Below are 20,163 nucleotides of genomic sequence, written 5' to 3' on the forward strand. Positions count from 1 at the left end.
TCAGTTGTGTCCGACTCCTGGTGACCCATGGACTGCAGTCTACAAGCAGACTGAACCACGAAACTAAAATCTATGAATAACATGAATATTTAAAGAATAGCATCACTCAGCTGAAGTACTTTCAGAAAGCATTTGCTACAACAAGTAAAGAAGGGAACCAGGAGTTAATTCAAGAAGTTATAGGAAATTTGTGTGATAAACATATTCACAAGTATCATGATTAAAATCAAAGTTACGTATAGTATCTCTTCACTCTGTACCCTATGGTAAGTCAGCATTATGTTTGAAAACAGATGATAGAAGCATGGTCTTGAAGTCAGACTCCTTGGATCAACTCTTGACCCAACACTATCCAGCTGTGTGACAGCGGGCAATTTATTAATCTCTCTGTGACTCAAGTTCTTCATCTATATTAACAATCTCTTAGTTTGTTAGGAAAAATTCCCAACAATACTGGAAGAATGAATCTTAAACCACATCAACATAAATGTTTCCATTTGCATTTAATAGATAATTACATGGTCCACTTTTCTTTGTTGTTGGGCATTTTTATTTGTTTGTTATTGGCTTTTCCTTTGTTTTTGCTTTTGAGAAATCTGGTAATTAAATGTGAACAAAGGACTATAATTACTGAATTTTTTCCTCTGGGTCTTCCTTTACAGTAAGATTCTATTTTAAAACAGAAGTCTTTCAAGTCAAGGGTTTAACACAGGAAAACAGCAACAGCCAACCAACAAAAACAACCAGGACTCCAGAACAAAACAATTTTGTTTCATATTCCAATACCTCCACTAACCACCTGAGTGATTTGGGGCAAGACATGCATCTGCTCTTTTAAGGAAAACTCTGCCTCATCCCAAGTGTGTTTATGCCCTTTATAGAGCCCTACATCACCCACATAGAACATCCTTGAAATCGGTGCCTGTGATTTAATGATGAAAACCAGGAAAATAGCCAGTCCAAAAGAAAAAAAAAGTGAACTTAATGTATGACATCTCTCTTAATAAGGAATACATTTCTCCTTGATGCTTTTTTTTTCAGGTCTCAGGAAAACTTTTTTGAACTTGCTCGAATGTCGTAGCTCTCCCTTGCTCAGCAAGCAAAAAAATAGCTTGTTTTTATTATCTGACACCTCGATACCTTAATTTCCTCCATATAAGATGAACCATTCAGCAGTGCTGCCTCAACATAATAATAAATTGATGTAAAGCACTTAATGTACCTTTGGGCATAAAGGATGTAAAAGAAATAAATAGTTTAAAAAAGGAAAGGGAATAAATAAAAAGAAGCACTGATTTGAAGTTAGACTTTTATAACCTTAATTTGCCCTAGTCTATTGATTCAGAAAATTAGAAAATTCATTGCATTTTTCCAAATTTAACCCAGAGTTTTTGTGTCTTAGATATTGTGCTGTAATTGTTCTGGGTCAGGCAACATTGGCAAATGACTGCCTTCAGAAAGCAAGCCTTTAAAAAGAGATTAACTTACTTTAAAATAACTAAAAGCCTTTCATAGACATAAGAATAGAATAAAAATTTCCTTAGCTCTTAAATGATTTCCACAAGATGATGTCATCCTATTTATGACTGAAGTTTTAGCGATGATGTCAGCTTCTTCCTCTAGCTTCTTTACAGTGTTGGTAGGAGCAAACTTCCTTTCTCTTACATTTCCTGTCATTACACACAGCTTGCTCCTGCTGCTGCTGCTGCTGCTGCTGCTAAGTCGCTTCAGTCGTATCCTACTCTGTGCGACCCCATAGACGGCAGCCCACCAGGATCCCCCGTCCCTGGGATTCTCCAGGCAAGAACACTGGAGTGGGTTGCCATTTCCTTCTCCAATGCATGAAGTGAAAACTGAAAGTGAAGTCGCTCAGTCGTGTCCAACTCTTCGCGACCCCACGGACTGCAGCCCACCAGGCTCCTCCGTCCGTGGGCTTCTCCAGGCAAGAGTACTGAAGTGGGATGCCATTGCCTTCTCTGTACACACAGCTTACAATGTTGTAAAACCCAAACTTCTTCAAAGCCAAAAGGCAGCTGCTTCAGTGTTTCATGTTCATTAAGGAATTAATCTTCAATGCCTTTCCTGGTTAAGTCATTTACTTCTCATTAGCAAAAGATTTTCCAATCTTCTCTAAAACTTTGTGTTTTCCAGAGTATTAACACTTCCATACATTGATACTATCCTCAATCTGTACATTTTTCTTATCTCACGATTTAGCAGAATATTTCCAAATTTACATCTCTTATTTTCTACTGCTGTCATGTAGCAGCATTAGCATTGGTTTCTGAAGAGCGTGACCTTTAAATAGAATGAAATCATGTATATGCATAGCAATAGAAATGAAACACTAACGCAAAAAGTAGGATCAAACAACTAAATGAGTTCTCAAAAATCAAATTGGCTGGAAGTTCAGAGACACACAATCCAAATTATATTTAAGATTTTGAAAACTGTTTTTTCTTCATTTTTTTTTTAACTTGAAGGAGCGGCCACAGACTATTTAGGGAGATAGAATCTCTAAAGAATACAAACTCGGGAAGCTGCTCAGAGCTTGCTGCCAAGTTGGCACAAATTCAAAACACATTTCTATGTGCCTTTCATTATTCTATCTGACCATCTGGATTCTTGATGTTTAAATTCCTGCTAATACTAAAGAAATAACTCTGGTATTCATCCAAGTAGATTCAAAGTGAATGAAAACAAATGTCGTCACTCTATCATTAATTTATTTTGGCAGTTTCAGGATGAAGATTTTCTCATATTCAGCAAATGTACATTATGCATATATCCACTTTGTAATGGGCTCTGTTCTAGGTCATGGGGTAAAAATGTTACTGATACATGCAAAATCCTTCCATCAGGGGGCTTATCTTCTAATAAAGGGAATAAGAAAAAAAAATAATAGCTTAAATGTATAGTGTCTGAAGGTATTAAGTAGTGTGTACATATGTGCTAAGTCATATCTAACTCTTTGTGACCCTATGGATTGTAGCTCACCGTGCTTCTCTGTCTGTGGGATTCTCTATGTAAGAATATTGGAGTGGGTTGCCACTGCCCTCTCTCCAGGGGATCTTCCCATCCATGGATCAAATCCACATCTCCCGCTTTTCCTGCATTGCAGGTAGATTCTTCACCACGAGTGCTACCACCAGGTAGCCCAATTAAATGTTGTATAAGAAATAAAGAAGGAAGATGCTTGTATATTGGGGGTGGTGCTTGTAGTTTTAAACCTAATGATTAGGAAATGAGAATCTGTTCTTTGAATAAAGACTGAAATGAGATGAGGGAGCAAGCTTCACACATATTTGGAGAAAGAACATTCCAGAGAGATAAAAACAGGTGGTGCAAATGTCCTGAGGCATTAAGATGTTCTTGTTTTAGAGGATTTTCTATAAGAGGTACTGAAGAAAAGCAAGAGACTAGAGCAGGATTGAGGACGGACTAGAATTACAGAGAGGAGGTAAAGGGCAGGATCTTTGGTGGTGTGTATATGGGGGCAGACTCTGTAAAAACATTTTAGACCATCAATACAGTGCTATGGTGAGACTTTCCTGGTGGTCCAGTGGTTAGGACTCTACACTCCCAATGAGAGGGCCCATGTTCAAACCCTGGGCAGGGAACTAAGATTACACAAGCCACAACTAAGCTTGGCACAGCCAAATAAATAAGTAAATAAAAACAAATAAATTTTAAAAATAAACCATTATGGCTTTAAAGTCGAGTGAGAGGAACAGTTATTGGAGGGTTGCAGCAGGAAATCATGTGATCTAACATATTTTAACAGGATCATATCATCATAATAGGGCTTCCCTGGTGGCTCAGATGGTAAAGAATCTGCCTGCAATGCAGGAGACCCAGGTTCCATCCCTGGGTCCAGAAAAGCCTCTGGAGAAGGTAATGGCTACCTATTCCAGTATTCTTGGCCTGGAGAATTCTATGGACAGAGGAGCTTGGTGGGTTACAGTCCATGGGGTCACAGAGAGTTGGACATGACTGAGTAACTAACACTTTCATGATCACAGTAGAATAGGAAGACTAATAATAATAGGATCATTTTATATAACAGGATCTTATAACATTTATATCAGACAAAAAGTCCAATTTTCACAATTGCTAATGAGCTTGCATACACAGATGATTAATAGGTGATCTTTAAAAGACAAAAATGAATCACTGAAGTATCAAAGATTAAGTAGCTAAAACTATTAACAAAGAAATTACTGCAATTCGTTTATCATTAAGTGTTCACTGAGTGCCTACTATGTATACAATACTGCTGGGTACCGAGCGAAAGAACTCAATGAGGTAGGCAGTAACTTAAGTTAGTCAGTAACTTAAATGGTGAAAGTAATTCTTTGACCATTTCCATATCAATTTTCCTAGTTTGTATCATTATATGTAAATTTATAACTAATTTATATCATTAACTAATTATATTAAATCAAACACTGATGTAAAGGTTACTGAACCAAAACATATACATTAATATGTAGTATGGCTAACTTTCTGAGATTCTAAATACATAATTTTGATATTAAAATATTTTCAGAAAAGAAAATCTACATTTTAAATATCTCTTTGCTTATGCTTATCAGAAGGCAATGGCACCCCACTCCAGTACTCTTGCCTGGAAAATCCCATGGACAGAGGAGCCTCGTGGGCTGCAGTCCATGGGGTCGTGAAGAGTCAGACACAACTGAGCGACTTCACTTTCACTTTTCACTTTCATGCATTGGAGAAGGAAATGGCAACCCACTCCAGTGTTCTTGCCTGGACAATCCCAGGGACAGGGGAGCCTGGTGGGCTGCCGTCTATAGGGTCACACAGATTCGGACATGACTGAAGTGACTTAGCAGCAGCAGCAGCAGTACTGAAATTGATTCTGCAATAGACTGTACATTACTTCAGATTTCAGAGCACTCCTTGATAGTCTCCTACACTGCCATGGAGAAACTTCCGTTAAAGAGAAAGAGTGAAAGTGTGAATTTCACATTGGATATTTAAAACTTAATTTTGGCAAATGGAATTATCTTCACTACCTCAGAAGTGCATAATTTATTAATTGTACCAGTCTTTACTTAAAACTAACATCTATTAAGTCTCACAGAGAAAAATAGACATGTGGTTTTCAGTAAGAGATGGCAAATGGCAAGAACAACAAACAATGATACTCCAAATTATTTTAGTAATTATGAAATGCGCATAATAGAAAAATTTTAAGCGGGTTACTTTTACTGTGATTTTCAGTATATCTTGTGATCAAGAGTCTGTATCCAACTAAATTTTGTACTTCGGCTGAAATCTACTCTTTTAAAAAATTTTTACTGGAGTATAGTTGATTTACAAAGTTGTGTTAATTTCAGGTGTATAGCAACGTGAATCAGTTATGCATATACATATAAACACTCTTTTTAGATTCTTTTCCCATATAGACCACTGCAGAGTATTGAGCAGAGTTCCCTATGCTATACAGAAGGTTCTCATTAGTTATCTCTTTTATACATAGTATATATATATAAATATATGTCAATCCCAACGTTCCAATTGATCCCTCCTCCTCTAACCCCCTTAACCATGAATTTGTTGTCTACATCTGTGACTCTATTTCTGTTTTGTGGACAAGTTCATTTGTACCATTTTTTAAAAATAGACTCCACCTTCATCTCGTAGGACGCTGTCTTGTCTATGCTTCAGTGTTGTCACTTGAACTGGTGTGAGTTATTACTGAACCACACGCCAAACGCTCTAAAAGTTATTTCTCCTCGAAAAATAAAACAGAATAAAGATTTTGTGAATAACCATGCATCTAAAGTTTTTAAGGATTGCATACTTGCATCTTCATGGAGGGAGATGGGAAGGAGGCTCAAGAGGGAAGAGACATATGTACACCTATAGCTGATTCATGCTGATGTCTAAGATAAAATAACAAAATTTTGTAAAGCAATTATTCTTCAATGAAAAAAATATATTAATTTTTAAAAATTCCCAAATGAGTCTCTTAACGCAGGTATGTATACAGGCAGAATTACAAGTATCTCTTGTTCCCTGCTAGACTACAAGGTCCAGCACAACTCTGCACCACAGAGTGCTTAACATAATTTTTTACATTGCAGGTTATCATGATATATTTGAAGTATGGACACTGGAATAGCAAAAACAAAGAAAGAAGCACAATTTCACGTAATACCTCTTTGTATGACATCTAGCAAGAAAGAAAACTGATTCAGGTAGGATGGTAAGAATTTGTGAAATAGAATAAATGCAAAAAGTTTTTGACCAGGAATATATAGTTTTAATAAATCTCAAATGAGATTATTTTAAAGTATGATAGCATATGGATATATATGTAATATTGTAGCAAATTAAAATAAAACTAAATCAACAAAACTATTGATAATATAACAAAAAATTTGTAATGATTTCAAATACATATTATCCTAAAAATTCTCTTCTTTCTAATCCATCAAGGCCCAAATATGTCTGGGTTATTATTGGGAGAAACATCAAGATGACAAGGTGTAGAAGACAGATCAGGAAACGCTCAGCTTGCATGTGAGAGTGAGGGACTGAGAGTCTACAAGGGGGTCAGGGAATTCATTTATTATTTTCAGGACTTAAGAATTCCTTTGTAGTTTAGCGTTAATCTCTCAGTCACGTCCGACTCTGTGACCCTATGGACTGTGACCCGCCAAGCTCCTCTGTTCATGGCATACTCCAGGCAAGATTTCTGGAGTGGATTGCCATTCCCTTCTCCAGAAGATCTTCCTGACCCAGGGATCGAACCTGGGTCTCCTGCATTGCAGGCAGATTCTTTACCATCTGAGCTACAGGGAAGATTCCCTAGTTGAAGTATTTTGCCAGCAATTTGTAAATTATATTTAATTACTTGATATTTCTTGGTAGCAAAGGTCATCTTGACCATTTCTATTTCTTCCACATGTCCAGATACAATGAAGGTAAAAGTGAAAGTGTTAGTTGCTCAGTAGTGTTCGATTCTGTGCAGCCCTATAGACCTCAGCCCACCAAGCTCCTCTGTCTGTGGGATTCTCCAGGCAAGAATACTGGAAAGTGTTGCCACTTCCTACTCCAGGGGATTTTCCCAACCCAGGGGTTGAACTCGTGTCTTCTGCACTGCAGGCCAATACTTTATTGTCTGAGCCACCTGGGAGCAATATATGATACATAATATACATGCATTATTTGGGACACAACCCAATAATTTTTGTTCGAAGTGCTTTTCTCACTTTTTATATGTTTATCCTCACTTTTTTTTTTTTTTTTTGGAACTACTTCTTAAAGCCTTCAACCTCTCCTTTCAATCTTTATAGTCAGTAATATGATCTATTATCCATAAATGGAAAAATAAAATTAGAATTTCCTTAAAGTGTTTGTTGTATACATGGAAACTTACCTAATGTTATTGTGTTCTAGGAACTGCACTAAGTATGTTCTGTATATGCTATACTTCGATAATCACAATAACTCCATGAGCAAATGTGACTATCAGTCCTATTTTATAGACAGAAAAGCTGTAACATGAATTTTCTGAGCCTCAGAAAAATCAAGTAAAGTGCCCAAAGTCAAAGGTTCCTATTTATTGCCAAGGAGCTGAATATTTCTGATTTGAAAAGCTTCTATGTTATAGTTAAGTATAATTCTATAGGCAGATTTTGATCTTCCAGTATCCATATCTAATACAACTGGTTAGTCACCATCAACTCTGTTGACTAGTCTATCAATAAGCTAATCATTAGACAAAAAAGCAAAACCAATATAAAAATAAACAGTGATGGTATAATTATCTCAGTTCCACAATCTTGAAAACTCTGAGTTGACTATAATTCTTTTTGATATTCTAAATGTAACCTATTCCTTTTGACCACATATCTGAAATATATTCTAAATCTTGCCATTCCAGTTTTCATCATTTGATTGGATTTCTTCAATAATGTATACCTGGTCATCTCTTGAATGCGAGCCTGTTATTCCTGTTGGCTTTAGAAATAATTTAATAAATAGAAATTTTAACTTATTGATCTTCCGTTCAGTTCAGTTGCTCAGTCACGTCTGACTCTTTGTGACTCCATGAACTGCAGCACACCAGACCTCTCTGTCCATCACCAACTCCCAGAGTTCACACAAACTCATGTCGATTGAGTCAGTGATGCCATGCAACCATCTCATTCTCTGTCGTCCCCTTCTCCTCCTGCCCTCAAGCTTTCCCAGCATCAGGGTCTTTTCAAATGAATGAGCTCTTTGCATCAGGTGGCCAAAGTACTGGAGTTTCAGCTTCAACGTCAGTCCTTCCAATGAACACCCAGGACTGATCTCCTTTAGGATGGACTGGTTGGATCTCCTTGCAGTCCAAGGGACTCGAAAGAGTCTTCTCCAACACCACAGTTCAAAAGCATCAATTCTTCGGCGCACAGCTTTCTTTATAGTCCAACTCTCACATCCATACATGACTACTGGAAAAACCATAGCCTTGACTAGATGGACCTTTTTGGCAAAGTAATGTCTCTGCTTTTGAATATGCTGTCTAGGTTGGTCATAACTTTCCTTCCAAGGAGTAAGCGTCTTTTAATTACATGGCTGCAATCGCTATCTCCAGTGATTTTGGAACCCAAAAAATTCAAGTCAGCCACTGTTTCCACTGTTTCTCCTTCTATTTGCCATGAAGTGATGGGACCAGATGCCATGATCTTCATTTTCTGAATGTTGAGCTTTAAGCCAATTTTTTCACTCTCCTCTTTCACTTTCATCAACAGGCTGTTTAGTTCTTCTTTGCTTTCTGCCATAAGGATGGTGTCATCTGCATATCTGAGGTTATTGATATTTCCCCCGGCAATCTTGATTCCAGCTTGTACTTCTTCCAGCCCAGCGTTTCTCATGATGTACTCTGCATATAAGTTAAATAAGCAGGGTGACAATATACAGCCTTGACGTACTCCTTTTTCCTATTTGGAACCAGTCTGTTGTTCCATGTCCAGTTCTAACTGTTGCTTCCTGACCTGCATACAGGTTTCTCAAGAGGCAGGTCAGGTGGTTTGGTATTCGCATCTTTTCCAGAATTTTCCACAGTTTATTGTGATCCACACAGTCAAAGGCTTTGGCATAGTCAATAAAGCAGAAATAGATGTTTTTCTGGAACTCTCTTGCTTTTCCAATGATTGAACGGATGTGGGCAATTTGATCTCTGGTTCCTCTGCCTTTTCTAAATCCAGATTGAACATCTGGAAGTTCACAGTTCACATATTGCTGAAGCCTGTCTTGGAGAATTTTGAGCATTATTTTACTAGTGGGTGAGATGAGTGCAATTCTGAGGTAGTTTGAGCATTCTTTTGCATTGCCTTTCTTTGGGATTGGAATGAAAACTGACCTTTTCCAGTCCTGTGGCCACTGCTGAGTTTTCCAAATTTGACATATTGAGTGTAGCACTTTCACAGCATCATCTTTTAGGATTTGAAATAGCTCAACTGGAATTCCTTCACCTCCACTAGATTTGTTCGTAGTAATGCTTCTTAAGGCCCACTTGACTTCACATTCCAGGATGTCTGGCTCTAGGTGAGTGATCACACCATCATATCTGGGTCAAGAAGATCTTTTTTGTACAGTTCTTTTGTGTATTCTTGCCACCTCCCAGTCCTGTTTTTGCTGACTGTATAGAGCTTCTCCATCTTTGGCTACAAAGAATATAATCAGTCTGATTTCAGTGTTGGCCATCTGGTGATGTCCATGTGTAGAATCTTCTCTTGTGTTGTTGAAAGAGGGTATTTGCTATGACCAATGCATTCTCTTGGCAAAACTCTGTTAGCCTTTGCCCTGCTTCATTGTGTACTCCAAGGCCAAATTTGCCTGTTGCTCCAGGTGTTTCTTGACTTCCTACTTTTGCATTCCAGTCCCCTATAATAAAAAGGACATCTTTTTGGGGTGTTAGTTCTAGAAGGTCTTGTAGGTCTTCATAGAACCATTCAACTTCAGCTTCTTCAGCATTACTGGTTATTGATCTTAAGAATATCATTTATCATTTCCTTTACCTATTAAAAAAAAACCTTAAAATCCTTAGACACTCTAAGTCCTTATACACAAATGTCCAGATTTTCCACTAATATCCTTAAATATATTCCTGCTGAAAAAATCTATTCCTATTGATGCAAGCATACAAACAAACACAACAGACAAACCTTCAGATAACCTTCAGACAGGTGTAGCAAGCACCTAAAGAATTTTCCCTATTTGTCTTTGTGCTTTGTCACTCAGTCATGCCTGACTCTTTGCAAACCCATGACTGTAGCCTACGAGGCTCCTCTGTTCACAGGGATTCTCCAGGCAAGAATACTGGAGTGGGTTGCCATGCCCTCCTCCAGGGGATCTTCCCAACCCAGGGTTCAAACCCAGGTCTCCCACATTGCAGGTAGGTTCTTTACTGTCTGAGCCACCAGGGAGGCCCAAGAATACTGGAATGGGTAGCCTATCCCTCTCCAGTGGATCTTCACAACCCAGGAATCAAACGGGGGTCTCCTGCATTGCAGGTGGATTCTTTACCAGCTGAGCTACCAGGGAAGCCCCTATTTTTCCTTAAACAAGTATAAAAGATCACCTGAAGTTCCCAACATCACTTTTTCTTCTGTTTTAACTCTTATATGAATTATTTAATAAATGTTATTAAAAAATTGAAAGACCATCTGCAAGTCTTCTTTGGAGAAATGTCTGCTTAGGTCCTCTGCTCACATTTTGATTGGGTTGTTTGTTTTCTGGTATTGTGTTTCATGAGCTGCTTGTATATTTTGGAGATTAATCCTTTCTCAGTTGTTCCATTTACTATTAATTTCTCTCATTCTGTCTTTTCAACCTGTTTGTAGTGTCCTTTGCTACGCAAAAGCTTTTCAGTTTAATTAGGTCTCACTTGTCTATTTTTGGTTTTATTTCCATTACCTTAGGAGGTGGGTCATAGAGGATCTTGCTGTGATTTATGTCATTGAGTGTTCTGCCTATATTTTCCTCTAAGAGTTTTATAGTTTCTGGCCTTACATTTAGGTCTTTCATCCATTTTGAGTTTATCTTTGTGTATGGTGTTAGGGAAAAAAAAAGAAATGAAAGAGTAACCTATACAGAATGTTTACTACATGTCAAAGTTAGTGCTTATCATCAAATTAAAGAGTTACCAGCCTATTTTTCAAAGTATTTAAGCTTGTTTTAGCAGCTCATCTGTAGAAAAAGCAATTGGAAGCAATTAGTATAATTACATCTTATATATTCTAAATATTTACCTATTTTCAAATTTCTGTATATTTATTACAGAACATTAAGGGAGAAATGGATCATTTGTGACATGTTGACTGTGACAGATATCACCTAGTCACTTTAAGCAGTTAAATCATTAAGCTTGCAATTTAGGATAAGATGTGGCAGATGGTCCATTCTCAAATTCTAAATATTTTCACAGATATAAAACAGTGTGTTTTTTTGGAAATGATGAGATTTGCTCCTCAGTGCAATTACTAGAAACCTGCAAGGAGTTATTCAAATTGATTTGTTTAATTATGACATAACTAATTAATCTCACAAGGAGCTATGCAAATATTTTCTCAAATTTTTGGACCTGGTCCATTCCATGCGAGAGCAATTCTTGGAGTATCAAGGGCATAAAAACTGAGGCCACGTGTTGAAATAAAAGTTACAAAGTATTTCAACAATAAATAATGCATAATCAAAATTAGGTTAATGACAAGATGATAGTAGGCATTTTATTCTTCCATTTCATGGTATGTTTTCAAAACTGTGTTCTGGCTATAAGTTTGATAAGAGGAGGAAGATGACTGAAAGTGTGTTGATAGCAATAGGGTAAAGGTGAAGCAGAAATATTGGTAAACAGGTTACATCCATTCCTTGCTAACTAATTGTTCCTGCATTTATGCAGTTGTGGGGTGTGGGGGACAACAGACACCCTAACTCTACCACCAGGACAGCATTCTAGACCACAACGAGGCTTGGTGGAGGAAGCAAATCACATTACTTGTTCTCCACTCATACCTTAGAAGGAAATCAATTGAGCAATGGAAAAAGACATCAGAGTCACCATGTTATACCTCCTGACTTTTTGGATGAGAAACACTGAGGCTGTGAGAAAATTGAGGTTCTAGGATTGGCTGGGATATCTCAGATATTCTTGGTTTTATTGTTTATATGTTCTCCAGAACTTTCATTGAAAGCCTGTTGCTCCCTACAGTGTGACCAACAACCACTGCCTCGAAACATCAGTGGAACACCTGTCAGACACAAGGGTTAAATATTTTACATCTACTTTAGAATGTTACCCTTTCAACAACTAAGCAGAGGCAATACTCTCTTCATTTGATAGGTTAACAAACTGAGGCCAGGAGAGATGAAGTAACTAGTCTAAGACCTGCTTGTATGTGGCAGACATGGAATTTGAACTCAGTTCAGTTGGATTCCTAAGACTGTATTTTCTCTATTATACTTTCAAGGTGGTTTCTTTAATGGCAAAGGTTGAATTTGATTCTGGAAGGACAATTATAGCTTAAAATAGAAGGGTGTTTATCTTTGCTACTAATTATAATAGCATCAATATCCTTTTTAAAGACATTTAAAATATACATTAGGCAGCAACACTACACAATGTAGGTTCTGAATTCCCAGGTTTCTTCTTAAGGGATTGAGGCAACTCACTTCTCTGAATATAAAGGGTATGCACATTAGCATAAACCCAGTACAGAGTACTGAGTACAAAGATAAGGTATACCCAGGGAGCTATAAAAAGTTAACTCAGCCTTGGGCCAAGAATCATCTACTGACAGGAAATATAAAAAGAAAATCTTACACTCACAGGACATGATAGACAAAAAACACATGGAGAGCAATAAGTATGCATGGCTCATACTACTTTTTCCCTTGGGCTACCCTCAGCTTTCCACGTTGTTTATACTCTGCAACTGAAATGGCTTCCCTGCTAAACTGCATCCAGAGCAAAGGCTGAACAAGGAATAGGAAGGAGGCAGCTCACTAGGCTGACGCCATACAGAGACAGGCTCATCTGCCACCAGTTTCAGACAGCCTGGAGCGGGAAGGCAGGTTGTGTGGGATGGTGTGTTTGTGAACCAAAGTACACAACAAATGCCCTTCAGAAGCTAGAGCCTGCTTCATAAAAACAACTGCTTATTCTGAAGTGGTTGTTGTTGTTTAGTTGCTAAATCATGTCAGATCCTTTTGCAACCCCATGAAATGTTGCCCACCAGGCTCCTCTGTCCATGGGAGTTGCCGCTTAATAACATAGACCTCATGGAAACTGCCTTTGGGGGAGCTAGTAGGTTTCCTGAGAGGTCAGGTCTGAAAGGGGCTAGTAACAATTATCACCACCAATGAATTTCCATTTAAGCTGTGTTGCAACCTAGGAGAGTGTAATATATAGGGTCAGCATCTAAGTTAGTGCAGTTCATTCTGATGTAATCAATCATACTGGGACATGTGAGGGACGAAACTACAGTGCATCCTGTCATTGAAACAACATGGAAACTAGCGAGTATAAAGCAGCTCGTACATTTTTCTCCAAAACTCTAGACAGCATTTCTAATGAGTAGCCATATTTAAAAGCAACTGGACTACATGATGACTTTTTATCCAGCTTGTTTCACTTTTTCTATTTCATACTCAATGCTTCCATTTCATTTAGTTTATGTTTTCCAATTTCTCTATCTCTTCTTTTTTTGATGTTCTTTCTAAGTCTTTATCAAGCTTAGAAAAAAGCCTTTTCTTTTGTGTATTATGTATAATATATATGTTTTAGAAAACATGAATTTTTTCCTAGCTAAAATTTTTATTACATTTTGATCCCATTTGTTTGACTTAATATAAATAGAATGCTAGATTTCTAATTTAAAACAATAGATACACAACAAGCAAAAAAGGTTAAATGTATAGCACAGGGAACTATAGTCAAGATCTTGTAATAATCTGTAATGGAAATCATCTGAAATTGAATATATGTATATATGTATAACTGAATTGTGTACCTGACACATTATAAGTCAACTATACTTCAATAAAATATATTTTTAATTAAAAAATAAGCAGCTAATACATACCTAGTATGGTCCAAGGGAGACAATATGGTTTTAGACAGCTTGTGCATTTTATTAATAGTAAAATTGCATGCACACACTCCTACTGGGATATAAACATCCATTCAGAGAACTCAACAATGTATTGTCATTCTGTGCATCCAACTGAACTATGGACCTGAAACCTCCTTTACAAAATGGACATGACTAGGAGAGAGTGGTTGAAACCACAGATGTGTTTACTCTTTTTCCCAGGAGGGTGAAAATCAAGAGCTTTTCACTCATATTTTCCTCACATATGCTAATAGCATTGTAGACCAGTCAAAAGTTCTTATCAATTCCATTTAAATCCTATTGTTAAATCTCTCATCATAAATTAATAATTTAAGGCTTTTATTAAATAAATCTTTTTACCAAATCCTGATGATATTTTGGTGAAATTAGAAAAATTAAGCTCAAGAGTCTACAAAACTGAAGCCTGCACTCTGGACCCTTTTTGATTCTATTGAGGTATAGTTTCTCTGTCTGAAAAACTTGAGCAAATATCAGTCACTTTTATCTTTATAAGCATTACAGTTAATCTTATATATGCATCTCACTGGTACAGAAGTATAGCTCAGTGATATGGATGAGAAATTCATAGCTCACATCAGAATAAAGAAAGAAAAGACAGATTTTAATAGAAAAGAAAATGTCTTACTTGATTAAGAATGTCTTGTTTCTGTGCATGCAAGGAAAGAAAGAATACATGTGTTAATGTAAGATAATTTATACTCATCATCTCATATTGCTGATAATGTAACTACAAAGCCAAGTTTACAGATTGATTTGAAAACACACTTTAGATGCATGGGTCTCAAAATGTGGTTCTGAAATAGCTTCAGCATCAACTGGGAAAGTGATAAAGAGAAATTTTTGAACTTCATTCCAGAAACTAAAGTGGGGAGTCAGCGAACTATTTTAAGAAGACCCCAGGTGATTCTGATGCCAGCTAAAACTTGAGACTCATCGAACAGATCAATCTTAAAATGTAATAAGCAAACAGTTCTAATTGACACAGGCAAATATAATGAATAACACATACAGTATAATGGAAACCTTCCAGAGAAGAATATGAAAATAGAATATATAAAGGTATATTTGATTATACTTATTCTCCACTTCGAATGATTCCTCCTGTTAGAATAACATGCCTAGCTTCTCTCCATTTCTTTAAAGGTAAATATTTAATTTCTCTCTATATATGCCACTACTTAATTTCTTCCCATTCTTTTAGATGCCAACAAAACAGTTTGATACGGAATTTTAAATCCAGATGAAAATATTTATATTTTCAATAACAAACTGATGTTCATATTACAAAATTCTACTACTCTGATGAATCTATTATATCTGCGATGTTCTGACTGGTTTACTATGAACCTTCTCACTAAGAATGGATGGCCATTACAATCTACCTATAATGACAGGCTTTACATTGCTCACATAAGATTACGTGAAACTAGTAGGCATCTCTTACCTTGCTGGGTATGATTTAGTAATAATTGGGTGCAGTGGAACATGCCATGCTCATACATAAGTAATGCCATTCAATGCATATGAAATACGTTTTCCTTCCCCTCATCCTTCTCATATCCCCTGGTTTTCCCTCTCATTCTAATGGCCTCATCAATTAAGTAAACAGGAAATATCTTAAACTGAGATTACACACATCTAGATTTTAATTATAGTTATTGTCACAAACCTAGATGGTACATCTTGGGAAAGGCATTTTACTTTTCTTAAAATGAGTTTCTTTATTTACCATCATATTTGGTTATCTCAAGACCTTCCTCAAGCTTTTATGCTTAAAACATCTTTAAAGCCATTGTTTAAATGTATATTTTATGATTCTGTCATTTATTTCCTCATAGGAACTAAAAATAAATGATTCATCCATACATTACACTTAATATTCTCTGTTCACACAGACTAAAACAGGCCACATTTTCATTGGATTAAGTCTGTGTACACAGCTTTTATAATTCAGTAATTCAAGCAAGTGATAACAAAAATAATGCATCTACCCTTTAAGGAGCTTTACTTAGTAAAGGAGAAAATGATTTGAGAGATATTTAGGTTGTAGTCTCTTTGAAAATACATTTTCCATGGATGATACAGACTATGTCTATTTTAGAAAACAAAGTATTAGTCATTTACTATAAAGCATGACTAGATTAATCACTTTCCTAGTTTTTCTTGTATAGGTGAACATTAATTAGTTTCTCAACTATATCTACTCTGAGCTCAACTTGACCAGTCAATAGAGAGTGATATTTTCACACATGTGAGTTGACAGTATGAATTATTTCCTACTATTAGAGTAAACTTTTATAAACTTGACGAAGGTATATACCAAACAGAATCTTTAGACCTTGAAGTTTTAATTCTAAACATTGAATATTTCTAAATATTTCCTATTGATTTTTATAAAATACATACTGGTGTTTAAAAGACTCATAAAACTTTAAATTTTTCTCCTGAAGGGAAAATACCTAGCAACTTTAAAATTTGAGAGAGGTTTTACTCAAATTAGAGATACTTCTGAGTCTTAAAAAGATCTAACTTTTTGTTTTTCAACTGTTCATTATTTTAATAATGCATTACAAGAGCAAGTCTGTGCATTTATGGAGAGGTATTACATTATTGAGAAGGCTGACATCATATGCATCTAATAACCAATCTAGTAATTACCTCAATGAATCCAGTTATCAGTCAGATTAAGTCCTGAGAGTCCCTTGAATAAGAAATAATTGAAGCAAAAAGTCTATTTGCAAACAAGATCACATTCCAAATGAATTTCTAGATGACAACTATCTTTAGAGAGAAAAAAACTGGTTTTCTCTCTGTACATAAATAGGTACATGCAGGTTTTCAACTATGTTTGAGTATGTAAATAATTACTGAATTTTAGAGGTCTTGTAACAATTCAGTAAAGCTGTCGTTTTTACCTCTTCAGCCCTGCTTTCTTGGTCTTCAAGATTTTCAGTTCTACAAATTTACCTGCCAAGATTTTTCTCTCTCTCTAAAGCATCTAGGAAAATAAAATCTGAGCAGAATGAGGGCAAATAAGTGATGTTTCCCCCATGATGTCGGCAAATGGAAGTGGCTTTAAGTTGTCTATTTTCTGCATCATTTGTAGGCACTAAACATTAACTTTATTTTTTAAAAAAACAAAATGAATCTCAGGTTAAAAAGTTTTAAAAAGTATAGTTATGTACTGGAATGCAGACAGAATAAAAATATAACAGGAAAGAGAGTAATTATTGTAATAAAAATAGTAAGTATTGAAAATACTAAAAGGAGGTCAGAATTTAAAGATTGAGTTTTGACTAAAACATTAGTTCTATAAATCCCAGAGAAGGAAAATATTAAGGATAGCCAAAAACTGTCATTTTGTAAACATTCAAAACCATAATAACAATGATAACAAAAGCCAAATCACATTTTAATCAGCAAACAAATCTGTCTAAATACCTAGATAATACATCCAGGTAAAAGAGTGCTGGGTAGTTTGCTTTAATTCCCAACCAACCCAACTATTTGGGCAGTTTAACTCCCATAAAACCCAACTATCACTTGGTAAAGTTGCAAAAGAACTTAGAGCAATGATGATCAAACATTTAATATGTAGCATTTCTCAGCTAACATAAAAGACAGGGTTATTAACAAATAATTAGGAAGGGAAAGGCATTCATTCAAGAAAGGGGTTTCAAAGAAATTGGACAGTACATCGTTTTCATAGGGAAAGAACTTCAGGGACTCAAAAGCTTACTGGTACCAGACAAAAACAAGATAAGAAGAATAAATTCCTCTCTTTGTATCAAAGCTTGCTCTTTATAGTAATAGATCACTTATATCCATCATTTCTTCAGTCAAGGTACCACTTCCTGCCCCGATGCTGAGTTAACATTAAGTACGTCTTAGAGTCAGACACACTTTCTCTCTTTTTCTATCTAAAAGTGTTTCCTGACTTTTAGGAAAAGAACCTAGCATATATTATAGATAAGCTATACACTTCCAAGCATAGAATATAGAAATGCTATTTTCATTAGCAAAACATTTTTGGATGAAAATAAGCAGTACACCATTTAATGTGTCTTCCAGAATAGCATCTCATTATGAATTTCATTTTGGATATGAATATATATTTCCAAGAACTCTTCGTTAAGAAATCCCTCCTCCAAACATCTATATGAAACTTAAATAAAGAAAAAAAAGGCTTTACCCCTTCAGGATTATACTTTGCAAGCACACCATTACCATGGAATTCTTCAAGAACATCTTTTAATTTCTTTGTAGAATCTATAAGAAATAGAAAACACATTGTTTATATCTGCTAGTACGCTGGCATAACCAAGTTCAGAAACAAAGACTTCTTAAAATATAAATAAATACCACCAGATACTAAATTTAAAGATAAATATGCAAAACATTCTTTATCATTTTTGAAGGGATATATAATTGGAAAAGGCCATCACACACACACACACAAAGAAAGAAATGGGAATTTTCTGGTGGTCCAGAGGTTTGGGCTCAGCACTTTCACTGTTGGGCCCAGGTTCAATCCTCGGTCAGGGAACTAAGATCCAGTAACTTGTGTGTGTGGCAAAAAAGAAAAAGAAAGAAAGAAAATAGAAAAGAAACAGAAGAAAACATGTTCTGTCTAAGAATGGGGCCACTGTCTATTACTATATGAATCAGTATGCAAATAATTAATCAGTAGCATGTTTTTCCCCTTTCTTTTCTTTATAACATTTAAGTGAATGACATAGTTTCAGAAAAACAGAAAACCTAGCTATTCTTTGTTGAACTTTGCCATACACAGTGCATTTTCCATATATCACTCCATTAACTAAAAATAGCCCTGTTGGATAAATAAGAAAAATAGGATCCATCCAGAGGCAAACTATACATCTTAGTATTTTGCAGGAGAGAATTTTCTAAATATCCATAAGGCTCAATTTACCTTTTGTCAATTAAGAAAAACGTTTAGATATGTTACCAAAAGCATTTTAAATTATGATTTTCCAAAATTTTTATACTTTTAAGGAGTTTCATCATATTAAGATGGTAAAAAAAAGAATTGAATTAACACAGGAAATCATGTCATGAAAGATCACAATTATGAGCTTAAAAATTATATATAAATGTAATAAAAACGTATGAACTCAATCTGCTAACATAATGTTATCATCAGATCAGATCAGATCAGATCAGTCGCTCAGTCGTGTCCGACTCTTTGCGACCCCATGAATCGCAGCACGCCACAATTTTGACCAAGTAATCTAAGAATTACAATATATTTAAAGAAGAAAATTACACAAGTATCATTGTCTTTAAATATTCAATCAAGTTTAAATATCAATGATAAAATGAGCTTGAAACTAAACTGTGGGAAATAGGCAGATTTTTAGTTTTCTATTAGGGGATAGGGAATGGATACTATTTCCCAGCACTTGAATATAATCCTTCCTGCCTACCCTCAAAACTCAGTTATATTTGAATCACCATAAAACATTTTCCAGTTCCCAAAACAACTAATTTACAAATGAGTTTTTGAAAAACTCTTAGAAAATTCACTCTTAGATGCCCATTAAGTGCATGATGCCTATATTTTACAAATTATGCTTTTAATTGGAATTTATAATTTTCTTTATATTGCAAATTGTGTTTAGTTTTAAGTGTTTGTGACTGTACTTTTTTACTGTGATAAAATTCACAGAACATAAACCTCCCACTTGAACCATTTTAAAGTATACGAGTCACTGGTTTATTAGTATATTCACAACACTGTGTAGCCATGACCACCATCTACTTCCAGAATATTTTCTTCACATCAAAAAAGAAACCCATATCCTAGACATTTCATACAAAAGGGATCATATAAGGCATTGTCTTTGGGTTTGAGTTCTTTCATTTAGCATAAAGTCTTCCAGGTTAATGTATGTTGTAGCACATGTCAGTACTTCATTCCTCTTTACAGCTAAAAATATGACATTTTACAAATATACCACATTTTATTTTTTATTCATCAGCTCATACA

General features: G+C 35.6%; 1 protein-coding gene across 1 annotated transcript in view; it reads right to left on the minus strand.

Annotated features, from left to right (window-relative positions):
• The window catches only part of DGKB (diacylglycerol kinase beta), a 1,145,939-nt gene that overhangs the window by 658,762 nt on the left and 467,014 nt on the right, over window positions 1–20,163 (minus strand). Inside the window, exon 11 of the mRNA XM_055589891.1 lies at window positions 18,346–18,422. Within this exon, the coding sequence (XP_055445866.1) occupies window positions 18,346–18,422 (77 nt within the window). The remainder of the gene's footprint in view (window positions 1–18,345; window positions 18,423–20,163) is intronic.

The sequence above is a fragment of the Bubalus kerabau genome, chromosome 8, assembly GCF_029407905.1.
Source record: "Bubalus kerabau isolate K-KA32 ecotype Philippines breed swamp buffalo chromosome 8, PCC_UOA_SB_1v2, whole genome shotgun sequence".
Lineage (NCBI taxonomy): Eukaryota > Metazoa > Chordata > Mammalia > Artiodactyla > Bovidae > Bubalus > Bubalus kerabau.